Source organism: Engystomops pustulosus, chromosome 2 (genome assembly GCF_040894005.1).
Source record: "Engystomops pustulosus chromosome 2, aEngPut4.maternal, whole genome shotgun sequence".
Lineage (NCBI taxonomy): Eukaryota > Metazoa > Chordata > Amphibia > Anura > Leptodactylidae > Engystomops > Engystomops pustulosus.
The window spans coordinates 124,679,040-124,692,901 of NC_092412.1; the positions used below are offsets into that span (position 1 = coordinate 124,679,040).

Sequence of the window (13,862 nt, forward strand, 5' to 3'; positions counted from 1 at the left end):
AGGGGCCACCTCCTCCTCCCCAGCACATGGTGGTATTCCCGCATGGCAGGCATACCACGTGTGAATGAAGCCTAATATATCAAGGAGTGTCAGGACCAGACCCAATCATATTGGTTTAATGTGAAAATAAAGCAATGCAAAATACATAGAGCTTCCCTCCACGTTTTATAGAATAAACACAGCGAGCTACTACAAAGTACAAAATACATACAACAATCCGCCATATAATCTATAATCAATTCAGCATGCCGCCATATACCGTACAATACATAGTGTGCCGCCATATACCGTACAATACATACAGTGTGCCGCCATATACCATACAATACATACAGCGTGCCACCCTATAGCATATAATACATATAGCGTGCCGCCATATACCGAATAATACATATAGCGTGTTGCCATATACCATACAATACATACAGCGTGCCGCCAAATACCATATAATACATACAGCGTGCCGCCAAATACCATATAATACATACAGCGTGCCGCCAAATACCATATAATACATACAGCGTGCCGCCATATATATGCCGGGCGGGTGTATGGACAGGTGGGGAAGTGTTGGCCGGTGCAAAGGTACATGTGCCAGCTGCACGCGTGTTGCTGTGATGGGCGGGCTGCAGGAGGATGTGATGGGTGGCAGAATGTGCTGAGATGTGCCGGCTGGAACACATGTCGGCGGGCGGAGGCCAACGCCGCTCCCTCTTCTAGCAGGAGGTGCGCCACCTTAGGGGGGGAATCTCAACTCGTATCATGGCAGGTGCACCCCTGCCTGTAAGAGAGACACCGGTCCACACACTCTTAACAGGTGCAATTAATACAGGAAATGAGTGCAGAGTAGTAGGAGCTTCTTACAATAAAACTCATTGACACTGTGTGTTATACCTTGTACCTTATGCAGTCGAGCGGACTTGTGTGCCACATATTAGTATTTTGGATCCTTATTGATCTATTCTTATATATACTTACTCCATTTGTTGCTATCCAGTGGCAATTCGCAGCGGACAGGCTGTTGATACGTTTCCATGACAGCAGAAAGGCACTTCCGGTATTCTGACGCGTGCGCAGTCAGGTTCTCCTGGCTTGCATTCCAACTTGCGTACGTGCGTACCAGCGACACGCTGGTGATTATACACACATATTATCACCTGTTTCTGCAATCAGAGTATTGGGAGCATACAGGGGTATGTCCATCCACCTTTATATGGTGATTTTTTTCAGGCACTTCAGCACTTAACAATAGAATTATGTCTGTATCTAATGCATAGCACTGTATATTGTTCTGTCTTGCACTGATGATAACAGATATTTCTTACATTGTAACTATTTTGCTTAACTATTTGATATCTGGCACTTGCTCATTTATTTGTATGATGGAATGTAGGTATCACATTAATGATGTTTACATGAATGTGGTGGGTGGGATTTACATTTTCACATGACCGCTAAATTTTATATATATACCCGCTCTATACACTGATTGTTTGGCTTGAAGAAGGCTCAACACGAGCCGAAACATCGCTACTGGACTTTCTGTTTGTAGATGTATACATAGACATATGTGTATGTGTGCCATGGTGTAAACCTGAATATTAACTATTGATTACAGTGATGTTTTTATACAGCTGTGTATTTGTTTTGAATTATACACTGAAATGTACAGTATGGCAGAAATAATGCTGTGTATAGTTTTTTGTTTCCGTCCAGAAACCTCAAATTATCCCTAGGGAGCTGGAATGCACATTGGGGTTTTCTGGAAGCTATGCAGTCTGCTGGCAACTCCTCACTGTACATTCCAATTTTAGGTTGGGCCCTAAGCCCAGAAGTGTAGCTGGTGTTGAGCATTTTGATCATCCAGTCGTTTCCATTTTAAGTACCAAACCCCTTGGAAAATTGTGTCCCATCCCCCACTCCATTTGCTAAAATACTATAGACTGTGTTACTCTATATATATATATATATATATATATATATATATATATATATATATATATATATATATATAACAGAACTAATAGGAAGCTTGCATTTGCTAATAAAAGCCCTGTGTCTATAGCAAACAGATTTCTGAATTTTTTTGTGGGAGCATTAAGGATTGATGGTTGAATATATGATATTTTACATTTATCTTGTAGGTATCTGTTTTGTCAAAATTAAAGGGGTATTCCGAGAATATGAACGTCTCATACTAAAACCCATGACGCTATAAATAATAATAATATATAAATAAATAAATGTAACAAAACTCAGTATCAGTAGTCACAAATTGGAGCTTAAATAGTTTGATTTTATGATTCACAAAATTTTATGGCCTCTCTAAAGCATGCAGAGAAGATGCATCAACAAGATGGCCGCCACTGGAAACTACGCAAGATTCTTTAGTTCTCAGTAACTCCTCCGCCTCTTATGCTCTGGTCCCAGTGATGATCTAACAGGTTTCCTTGCTCTCTTACCATAGTAGTGATGTGTAACTGCCATCACCAAAACACCGGCCATACTGGATGCACCGCAACCAACCGACTACAGCCAAATGTAGTGGTGATCACATGACCTGCCCAGGCAGGTGCAGGACATGTGACCAGCGGCCTTCTTCTGTCCTGTGATTGCTCCGCATGGAGAAAATTTACGGACTGATTAAAGGGCCAATAGTATTTTAATTCTTCATTACACAGGGTATGTCATCAGCATTTTTTTGCTAAGGGGAAAAAAAATTAAATAGCTAATTACATATTAGCTTATATTTTAACCCCTTCCCGACATTTGACGTACTATTACTCCATGGCAGGAGGTGCGTTCCCGCAAAATGCAGTAATAGTACGTCAAGCTTCTGGCGCCGGCTCCTGAACGGAGCTGGTGCCAGAAGCTGCGGGTGTCAGCTATATATTATAGCCGACACCCACCTCTAACACCCGCAATTGGAGATTTCTCCGATCGTGGGGGGAATCGGACCCCCCCTGTGGCGCTTACCGGGGGGGTCCGCTGCTCAGATTGCAGCCCCGGGACTGCCAGTGCCCGGGGCTGCGCGATCTGCTTCCGGGGAGCCGGGTCCTGCCTTCTGGGCTGCATGCTCAGTGTGTTACATAATACGGTGTAATACATCTGTATTACACTGTATTAGGTGAAGAATAGCTTGAACAAGTGATCAGTGGATCGCTTGTTCAAACTAATCTGTAAAAGTAAAGAAAAAAAGTAAAAAACACTAAATAAACACACTTTTGAATAAAAAGAATTAATTAAATAACGTTAAAGTCCCCTAAACACAAACATTCCCTATACACATCTAATAAAGTTAAAAAAAAAACTGAAAATCACCAAAACCCCCCACATATTTGGTATGGCCACGTCCGTAACAATCTGTACAATAAGTCAGAAACATTATTGGACCCGTACGGTGAACGCTGTAAAAACAAAACGGGAAAAACTCGCCAAAAATGTAAATTTTCATAAAATCCCTTCACAAAAATGTTCTAAAAAGTGATCAAAAAAAAGTTATGTGCACTAAAATGGTACCACTGAAAACGACAACTCAACACGTAAAAAATAAGCCTTAAACCAGCTCTGTCAACGAAAAATATTAAAGTTATATCTCCGAATAGATGGCGAAAACAAATGAGATTTCCTTTATATTCGTTTTTTTCCTGTAAAATTGTAAAATATATTAAAAAAAACTATATAAATGAGGTATAATTCGTAATCGTAGTGATCTATAGAATAAAAATATTATAGTATTTTTAGTGTACGACCCCCAAAATATACAAAAAAAAAACCCAAAATTGACAATTTTCTTTCTCCATACATTAAAGAGTTCATAAAATCTCATCAAAAAGCTACAGACCCACTAAAATGAAGTATTTGTAAAGTGCATCTCATGTCGCAAATAATAAGCCCTTATATGTCCAAATTGCCAAAAAAATAAAGATGGTATAGCCATTATAAAGTGACTATGCATAATCTGCTCTGAATGGCGCAGCTTCCCTTCGTTGCCCTGGCGTGTGCCCATACAGCAGGTTACCACCACATATGGGATATTGTTATACATGGGAGAGATTGGGTATCAAATTTTGTGGAGTGTTTTGGTATTTTATACACTGAAAATTTGTACATTTTATGAAAAACACATTAATTTAGTAAAAAAAAAAATAATTTCAAAATTGCATCCGATTTTGTTTTAACCCCTGTAAACCAATTAAAGGGTTAACAAACTTCATAAAAGTTGTTTTACGTACGTTGAGGGGTGCAGTTTCTATAATGGGGTAATTTATGTGGTTTTACTTTTATTTAGGCCTCTCAAAGTGACTTCGAACCTGAGCAGGTCCCTCAATAGCAGGATTTAGCTTTTTTTTCTGAAAATGTGAAAAATTGCACCTAACGTTCGAAGCCCCATAACAGCTTGCAAAAATAAGAGTATGTATAAAAAACCACGAAGGTATAAAGTAGACATTCGGTGAATGTTAGTTATTACGTTTTTTAGTGTTATGACTCATGTGAGGAAAAAGTAGAACATTTTGAATTTCGAAAATTGAGAATTTTTCCAAATTTTCACCAAATATCTGATTTTCTCATAAATAAATGCAAAACATACCACCAAAATTTTGTAACTAACATGAAGTACAATGTGTCACGAGAAAACCATTTTAAAATCACTTGGATATGTTAAAGCGTTCCAAAGTTATAACCACTTATAGTGACACAGGGCAGATTTGAAAAAATGGGCTGTGTCAGGAAGGTGAAAAGTGGCTTCGGCGTTAAGGGGTTAAGGACCCATTCGTATATGAATTATACTGATTCCTGCAAGGAAACCTTTGTAATGAACTATTATAGTGGTTTTGTATTTTTAATAGTTTTACTGTATTTGAAGGGATCTTTGGTGCCTCATATGTAAAGACCAAAATATTTTGTGCGGTTTTCACTCACCTTGTTCGCTTGCACATGTACTGTATGTATTCTTCATGTACAGGAGGTCTGGTTGGTAAGTAACGGTTAGGAGACCTTTTATTCCTATGCCGTGGCGCTGCCCTTGTGAAGATGGACCACGACTATTCAATTGGGGGGAGGGAAACACTTGTATCATAACAATAATATTATATCCATTATCTATATCCCCGAAAAGGAAACCCGTTTCTAAAGGTGATTGTATATGGAAATGCCATTCTGATAATTCTTATGTACGTGTAATTACATTAATCCATAATAAGACAGGGGAAATATTGTAGAAGTATGAAAGTTGTTATAGATAATCCCATCTTGCCTTTGTTTAAAAGGAAAGAAAATGTGAGTATAGTGTTTGGAACGTGTAACTATATATGTGTGTCTCCTGGCTCTTTAGGTGGTGATGGCGCCTCATGAGATCTCTGTTGTTTTTGTGGATAATTACATCAAACTTCTTGCTGACTGCAACACCGAGACTTTTCAGAAGATCCTGGAGATGAAGGTAAAAGCTTGGGAAGTGGGTAGAAGAAATGCTATTTGTGTACGTAGCTTTGTCTCATCATGTAAAAGAATAGCATGGCATCTCTAGAGATCATTCCTTCCATCTGAGTGATCTCTGCCACATGTTTGTTACTCGGGAAACACCTCAGCTTGTTACACATTTTTCATATATTTTGACTATGCAGTGAACATAGGATACACTGTCTGGGAATTTGCCTTTAAGGGTAGTAGCTTCTTTCCATAATTTATTATTTTTTTTTTTTTAAGAATATTTTAAGCCCTGTGAAATCAATTTTTGTGCTAAGTTTTCAATTGCCTGTAAAAAGTGTTATAATTTTTTCAACAATATTGAGAATAATTTGAGAGAAGGCGCTTTAGGGTGAATGAAAAGTAATGTGGTAATGATGGTATAGCATGTGAACAATTAGGCCTGGGATTGGTTGCTGCAGAGATTTGTTTATACTTTGTATTTTTCATTTCTGAAAAAAAGTCTATTAACACCAGATGGGAGGATACTAGTTATGTTTTTTGTTGGTGTAGGTTAATAAAATCCTAGCTTTTTTTTATCCTTAAAACTAAACAATGCCTTAAAAAGGATATATCTCCCAATACAGAATTCTTAAAGGACATCGACCACCAGGATGAAGGATTGAAAACCAAGCACACTGACATAATGGTGTGTGCGCCCTCTGGTAGGATCTGCTCTTCTTTAAGATTCCTATGCCCTTGTGTTTAAGAAAAAAAGGCTTTTAAATTATGCAAATGAGCCTGAGGGTCTCCAGGTCCCATTTACACCTGTGGATCCCGGAGCCCCTCAGACTCATTTGCATAATTTAAAAGCCTTTTAAAAAAAAAAGTCATAAGAAGCTAAAAGAAGAGCAGATCCTACCAGAGGGGGAACACACCAGCATGCAAATGTGCTTAGTTTACAATCTTTCATCCAGGTGGTAGATGTCCTTTAAATACATACCTAATTTACAACTGTGCTCCAGAGCAGTTTGTGTTTTTCTATTACATTTATGTATTTTTCTTTCCAAACTCTGTCACTTGTTCAGATGACATCGCTTATCAAGAGGGTTGTATCCTTTTATTTCCAGATGTGTCTGTGTAAAATTGAGTAAAATTATAAAGTAGGGGGTTCAAAATGTTCTTTATTGTGTAAACATCACTAGGGGATTGAAATTTTAGAATTTTCTTTCATGGGCAAACCCCTTTAAGGTTTGGGTTTTTGTGTGTGTTAAATAGGTGTTATTGAAACTGTTTGCTTTTTTATTGCTGTCTTCTAAAAGCCACAATTTACTTAGTTGTCCACTAAGGGAGCTTGTTGAGAACCCTTTCATTGGTGGACAAGCTGTCCTTTTTTTGTTGCCATATAGCAGCACACAGGCCTCTCTGGGCACCTTTATTAATTTTCTTTGGAGGCAAATTGTTTTCTAACTCTGGATCGCATTTAAAGCAAAAATGAAAACTATCCTTAATGGATCACAACTAAAATGCTGTTGTATTTAAAGGATAAGCTTACAGTACTATTTGTTGCATACCATGCATAGAGAACGCTCATATATTTGATATTTGCCTGGTGTACTTTTTTACTGGCATTGACCGGCATTAAACATACTGCTATATTTAAATGTACAAACAAAAGTGTAATTAACAGCGTTTGAAGTCCTTTACTATGAAGAAATAGATCTGTGTTCACAGATGTGACTTATCTGTGCCGCTTAATCACTCATCAGCTCTCAGCCCCCTCCTTTCTGCTCCTGTAAAACTCCTCCCTCCTGCTCCTTCACTAACATTGGGACAGAGCTCACCTAGTGACCTGACATCACTGGGGAAGGAGCTGTAAACAAGCAGAAAGGTGGGGGATGAGAGCTGAGGAGTTATTGAGCAGCACAGATATGTAAAAAAAATAATTCATCAGAGGATTTTGTCAGGAAGCCATTACAATACATAATTATATTGTAATGCAGATGCTCAGAAAAGGCATCCATTTTTGCAATCCAGCTGTAATGGGCTTCTACAACCTGTCTTTAATGAAAATGAGGTCCCCAGTAACAGGTTCCCTTTAAAGCCTTAAAGAGAATATGTTGCCAATGTTTGATTTCTTCTGTTGCAAGGATAGACAGAAGAGAATAACTAGTTTGAACTGCATTTGATCACTAGATTTCTAAATACTCGACTGTTTTCATATGTTCCTGATTGGCGTTCAGTTCTTGTAAAAGAGGTTTTGGGAACATCTGCTTCCTGATAAGTCTCATTTTTAACCATTGTTAGATTACTTTGTTCTGCTAGTCAGCGCTTTTTTTTTTTTTAAGTGAATTGAAGAATTCATTAAGCACATAGAGGCCAGCCAAGGTACAGCCATATAGTTTTCCATACATGTAAATGGCTTGCAATCTTATATGCTTCTTCATACAATGATATACTTAGAAGTTATATACTTGCAATATAGCATCAATTGGATTAATGAAGCTATATGCAAGGGGTTGTACTGTTTCTACATAAGATAGTTTAAATGAGTTGTCTGGGCATACTGCCTGATCTTACATTGGGAAGGCCTTGATACTCACCGGGAATCAGACAGTATTTTCATCAATATCGTGACCAGTATATAGTTGAATCTCTCCATCCTTTGTCAAAGTAGGAAGGATGTCTGGACAATCATTTTATTCCCTCTCCACAAAACCAGTCTCCAAAAATACCATAGCATCAAATAAAGATAAAAATGAGATACAACAGCAAAGTTTAAAAATGTCACAAAATTTTTAAACAAGAAAAGGGTTTCATAAAATGGGGCTGTCCAAGCAAGGTGTCCTTTGTCACTTCTCAACTACATATACGATGAAGTGAAAATTCATATAAATATATCTCAAAAAGTACATTTAAGGCTGTAGAATAGGCAATAATGACAATAAAAGGCCCTTGTTAAATAAGGCACTGCAGAGGCACCAGGTGCATTAATTAGCTATGGGACTATGTCAAAATGTAACTGTTGGCTATATATCAAGTTTTAGCACACACGCTGCGTGCAAGTAAGGTTCAAAAACACTGATGCAATAGAACTAGCAATTTGGAGGAGCAAATCCCTGTTGCATGTCAAATGGTGTATACCTGCACAGGCCAAAGAAGAACACAGACACACCCCCTGGTCGACCCCCCCCCCCCCCCTTTACTTCCTGACACACGTTTCATCCTCTGCAGATCTTTATCAAGATCCCTTGAATTGTGTAGGTCCAAGCCTATTTCTGCTTTTGACAGTGCGAGATACTCCACTCATACTTTAGCGCTACTTGTTTTTTGGTGTTTTGGGTTTAGTCACCGCTATAAGCCAAATGCAGATATATTTCCAATCACATATATTTGGATTATGTATTTATCATGGTAGTTAAGGGTGAAATAAGGTACAGGTCAATATTCCTACAGTGTTGATCACAAAGAAGGGAAAATAAAAACATAAGGCTTATTATTCTATAGTGGAAATCTTTCAAGAATTCGGGCCCCTCTTGAACTTGTCTAGTCTATCCCCTCAAATTGTTCTGTGCAGCGATTCCACAGTCTCATCGCTCTTACAGTAAAGAATCCTTGTCTATGACAATGGAGAAACCATCTTTACTGTAGTAGTCGAGTAGAGTCGAACACAAAAATATTATGTGCCGACAAACTTTCAGTTGCCAAACAGCATTCTAAATATTAGACAATTTTTTAATTTACTAAAACACAATTTATAATATGTCTGTTACATTTGAACACATTCCCCTTTAAAGAAGACTTGTCACTGCAATTTTGCCACTCACTCCAGTAATAAATGCAAGTAAAGGCTTAAAAGTCGTCCCCATATCACCTAAAATGATCTGCCACTGAGACCCTGTACCTTAATTACAACCGGTTTAGCAGTAAGCTAGCGGACCTTGTCATCCTTTCACGTACCCTATGATAGGTGAGGCAAAGCGGTGGTGTGCATGGCCGCACACCAGTGGGCAGGGCCAACATAGGCAAAGACAGAGAAAGTTTGAGGAATGATTTTTACTGGTGGGAGGAGGTAGATTTAAGCTGGGACACTTTCACTGCTCTTTCCAACAAAGGCACAATGGGGGAGGGGTGGATAAGGTTCTTGATTGCTCTTGATGATGACAGTTTCCCTTTAAGTTCCTTCTTTGAATAATGAACTCATGTATATGTTACTGTTCTTTGTCTTCTACCACCATTCCATGCTTTCTATCTATTCCTTCAGGGGCTGAAAAGAAGCGAGCAGAGCAGCATGCTTGACCTGTTTAGGCAGAGGCTTCCAAATCCTCCTTCCGGAGCTGAAAACAACTCTGTGACCCTACAAACTCCGACCCCTGAGCAGGAATCTTCACGGATACGAAAACTGGAAAAACTCATCAAGAAACGACTGTAAAGCTGCTAGAGATCGCTGTGGATTTAGCAGTGGCATATTAGCAGTGTTAACAAGCCGCCCCAGTCTAGCACTCTAACAGCCACCCCATTATACTGTCACATCTCCTTTAATTAATATTGTTACATGTCAGCTGCACAGGGTCTGAGCCAGCAAGAACATATTGGGGCTGATTGAATGCTACGAGTGTTTCTGTCTAGACAGAACATATCTAGATGAGCCAGTCCCTCAAGCATGTTAAAACACTGTTAAGGGGAGTATGTGGTCACACTGAATTATTTCCCCTGATTCTTCTATTTGGTTTTGCCTGGGGCTTCTGTGCCGAAACATAGCATTGAGTCCAGCCTGTTTAAGGAGACACTTCTATTCCTGCTGTGTTAACCACTAAAACACATAACAGACATAACTGACAACCAGTGCGAGAAGGACTGTTAAAGTGATACTGCTTCAAATATTACTATACAGCTTTCCAAAAATGCCAATAATACCACTCTCATTAAACCGAAGTAAATGCTGCATACGTACAGTGTAAATGTATGGAGATGCAATATAAGGTAGATTACTATGGAAGATGTTTAGTCTCCCTTTCCTAAGTATCAGTAAAGAACCTCCAAGTCAGCTGAGGAGCAGACTCCACATAAATGGTAGATATGCTGTTCAGATAAGGGTGTTATGTCTCCATTATATAATTGATTTATAACTCTAACCCATGGAAGGATCAGATAAAATATAGGATTATTATTTTTATTCTGCACTATTCTTTGCAGATTGTTCTGTTAAAAGCCTGTTCGATGTATGGCTGTATATTTAGCCTTGTCCTGGAAGAAAGTTATTGGATTACAGCGGCAGCACTCCCAGACCTTTGGATCATTACTATTTATTTTGTTAGTATTTTTTTCTCTTATACTGAGAAATATTGTTATACATGTTACTAAACAACTAAAGACTGTACATTACATCACCTAACAAGATGGGTGAACTGGAGCTGTTTTATTAAGTGTTCCAGTCAGTCTATATACATTTTTAAGGGAAAATCAACAGATCCTAATGTTTCCAACAGTTTTTTCCGCTGCATTTAGCTAATGAAGGTTTTATCACATTTCTGTTTGCTACATTGAAACCTGTGGCCAATGGAGGAAGAACTGTGAGCACTGTGCCTATAGAACAAACAAGGCAAGTTAACTGAAAAGATGCTCAAAGGAGTTGTCTGGGGGTTGAATAACATGGCTGCTTTCTTAAAAAAACAGCTCCTCTCCTGACCATGGGTAATGTGTGGTATTGCAACTAAGCTCCATTCATCTCTCTACAGGCGAGCTGCAATACCAGAATAAACCATGGTGTGGTGTGGCACTGTTTTTCATCCTCTGCAACACCCCATTATGCACAGCTAGCTTTATTGAGTGTGGCTTATTAATAAGTGAATTTACATCAGTTGCGCTGGCACATAGAGAGAGTTTCTCAGACCGAATTCAGGTGTGGGAAATCGGCCTTAAAAAGTGCTGGTGAATATAGATGGCTGTTCTGCACAGCTTTGAAGTGCATGGAGAATTCATATCCAGGTTTGCCACAAATTTCCACAGATTTGCAAGCAGTTATTTATTTTGTTAAAGGAAACCTACCACTTGAAGTGGCAGGTTTCCGATGGCAATACCGGGCACCAGCTCAGGGTGAGCTGGTGCCGGAGCTTATTTTAGTTAGTGTTTTAAACCGCGGTATCGCGGTTTAAAACACTTTTTAAACTTTATAGCCGGCGCAGGCAGGTACGCGCTCGGCGCTTACCATGCGCGCGGCTCTCATTCACTTCCTATGTAGCCGCGCGCACGGTAAGCGCCGAGCGCGTACCTGCCTGCACCGGCTATAAAGTTTAAAAAGTGTTTTAAACCGCGATACCGCGGTTTAAAACACTAACTAAAATAAGCTCCGGCACCAGCTCACCCTGAGCTGGTGCCCGGTATTGCCATCGGAAACCTGCCACTTCAAGTGGTAGGTTTCCTTTAAAGAAGCTACATAAGTGGAGCTATACTGCAACATCTTTCCATGAACATTCATGACTGCAGAAACTACTGAAGAAAAATGGATTCACCGCTTAGGCATTGTTACCCGTACGGCATCAGGAGAATAAATATTATTGGTTGTAGTGTATCTCAGTTTAGAATATGGTTACTATAAGGTAATGCTTTGTTTTCTGAACATCATTCAAATGCAGATAATTTAACTTTGGGCAAGTCTTAGTGTTATAAGAATAGTATATAATATATTAAAATATTGAAATGGAAGGCTGCATAGCAGTAGGGTACAAATTCAATGGTTGTCAAGTATAGTCAGCCATTAATATTACTAGTGGATCCATTTCTATTTAATGCAAATGGTTAGGGGTCGCCCATTGGAGAAGCTCAGATGTTAAGTAAAGTTGCAGATATATTGCATTGCTTTTTCTGTATGTTACTGTATACAGCAAACTACCTACAGTGCACTGGGCAGGTATTTGCTGAATTGCACATCACTAGAGTGACCTCTAATGTGAGTAAAGCTTTGCAGTACAATAGGGGGGTCGGTTCAAGTAAATCTTACAAAGTTTCTCTTCTTTTTATGTAGATTAAATGTAATGTGCTCCTGAAATGTAGACATAGAACTTTTTTTTGAAGAATATAACGAAAACCCCATTTTATATGGTAAAGCTGCGGCTATGAGGGAACGGTGAGAGTTGTAGACTCCCATTTGATTTTAAGAGCGTTGTCATTTTAACCGTTTCCTGAAAGTTATGGACTAATGTAAATGGTGGGGCTTGTTTGTAAATGTGTGCCTTTGGTGTATATTTTACTTTGATGGAAGGAAAATTATTAAGATAAAAATGTAATAATTATATGCAATTTTTGTTTTTAGCTGTCTAGTAATTTGCTCTAAGTTGTACAATGTTCTTCCAGTCTATCCAGGCTGAGAATCCAGGAGCTTGTAATTACAATATTTTAGGGTTGAAATCTGGATTTGGTTGATTGTGGGAATGTCATCCTTTTGTGATTCAGTGATTTATTGACAAGCATTACCTTGACTGCTGAGAACACTAAATAAAATGAAAATGGTTGTTAGATGGGACAGTCAAGAATTTATCTCTCAACACTGGATTCTTCAGCTGGTTGGTATCTTTTTTTGCATTACATCTTTTAAGTCCCGTGTCCTTTCATATGTAATCAGACTAAACATACATGCTCATATGTCCATAGTCGTAGATCATGTTTATACAGTATGTGTATAGATGACTTTATGTGCACAATTGTATTCTACTTATTGTAAGACAGACCTTAATACTACTTAGTATACTTGTAATTGAATGACATTTTTGTCATAGTGACATATCTTTTGATGATTAGAGGGCCATGCAATGTATCTCTGTTCAAATAACCACATAGAGCAACATTCCTAAAGTGTCAGTTAGAATTCAAAAGTTTTATAAAATTTTGGTAAACTTTAAAATGGAGGAAAATTGACACCAATTCTGATTAATGTTCCTTACAAATCATGACTAAGATTTATTGACTTCTTGCAAAGTGCCCGCTACATTGTTGTACATTAGTCACTGATGAATGGTTATGTACATATGATGGTTTTACTGCTGCTTACCAATATGTTGTATGTTACATAGACTTGTGAAATAAAGGGGTGCTTATAAACATGTTTCCTGGTGTATGTAAAACCATGATTCAAATATCTAGATAGTTTATCTCTAGGGTAAAGACTTTTACCACATGTGCCTCCATATAGAATTCTGCTTTATAAAATATGACTGGAACCTTGTTGGGAGGTTTAAAATGCGTGTGTAACATGATTGTAAACAGACAAGTTAACCTAAGTACAAGCCCAGGTGCGTAACTAGGAGACACTGGGCCCCATAGTAGATTTCTGCATGGGGGTCCTCTTTCCTTTAAATCAAACAAACTCATACAGTATATACACACAGCATGTACACACCCATATACACATCAAATTTGCAAACAAACTGTATAGTGCATACACATATACATACATATAG

The 13,862-nt window shown here is 38.4% G+C and overlaps 1 protein-coding gene across 2 annotated transcripts in view; it reads left to right on the forward strand.

Moving 5' to 3' along the window:
- Positions 1-10,328, forward strand: part of VPS53 (VPS53 subunit of GARP complex) — a 100,440-nt gene extending 90,112 nt beyond the window's left edge. For both annotated transcript variants that reach the window (XM_072136260.1, XM_072136258.1), the window contains exons 21-22: positions 5,336-5,440; positions 9,671-10,328. In XM_072136260.1, the coding sequence (XP_071992361.1) occupies positions 5,336-5,440; positions 9,671-9,838 (273 nt within the window). In that variant the 3' untranslated portion in view covers positions 9,839-10,328. The remainder of the gene's footprint in view (positions 1-5,335; positions 5,441-9,670) is intronic.
- The last annotated feature ends 3,534 nt before the right edge of the window (positions 10,329-13,862 follow it).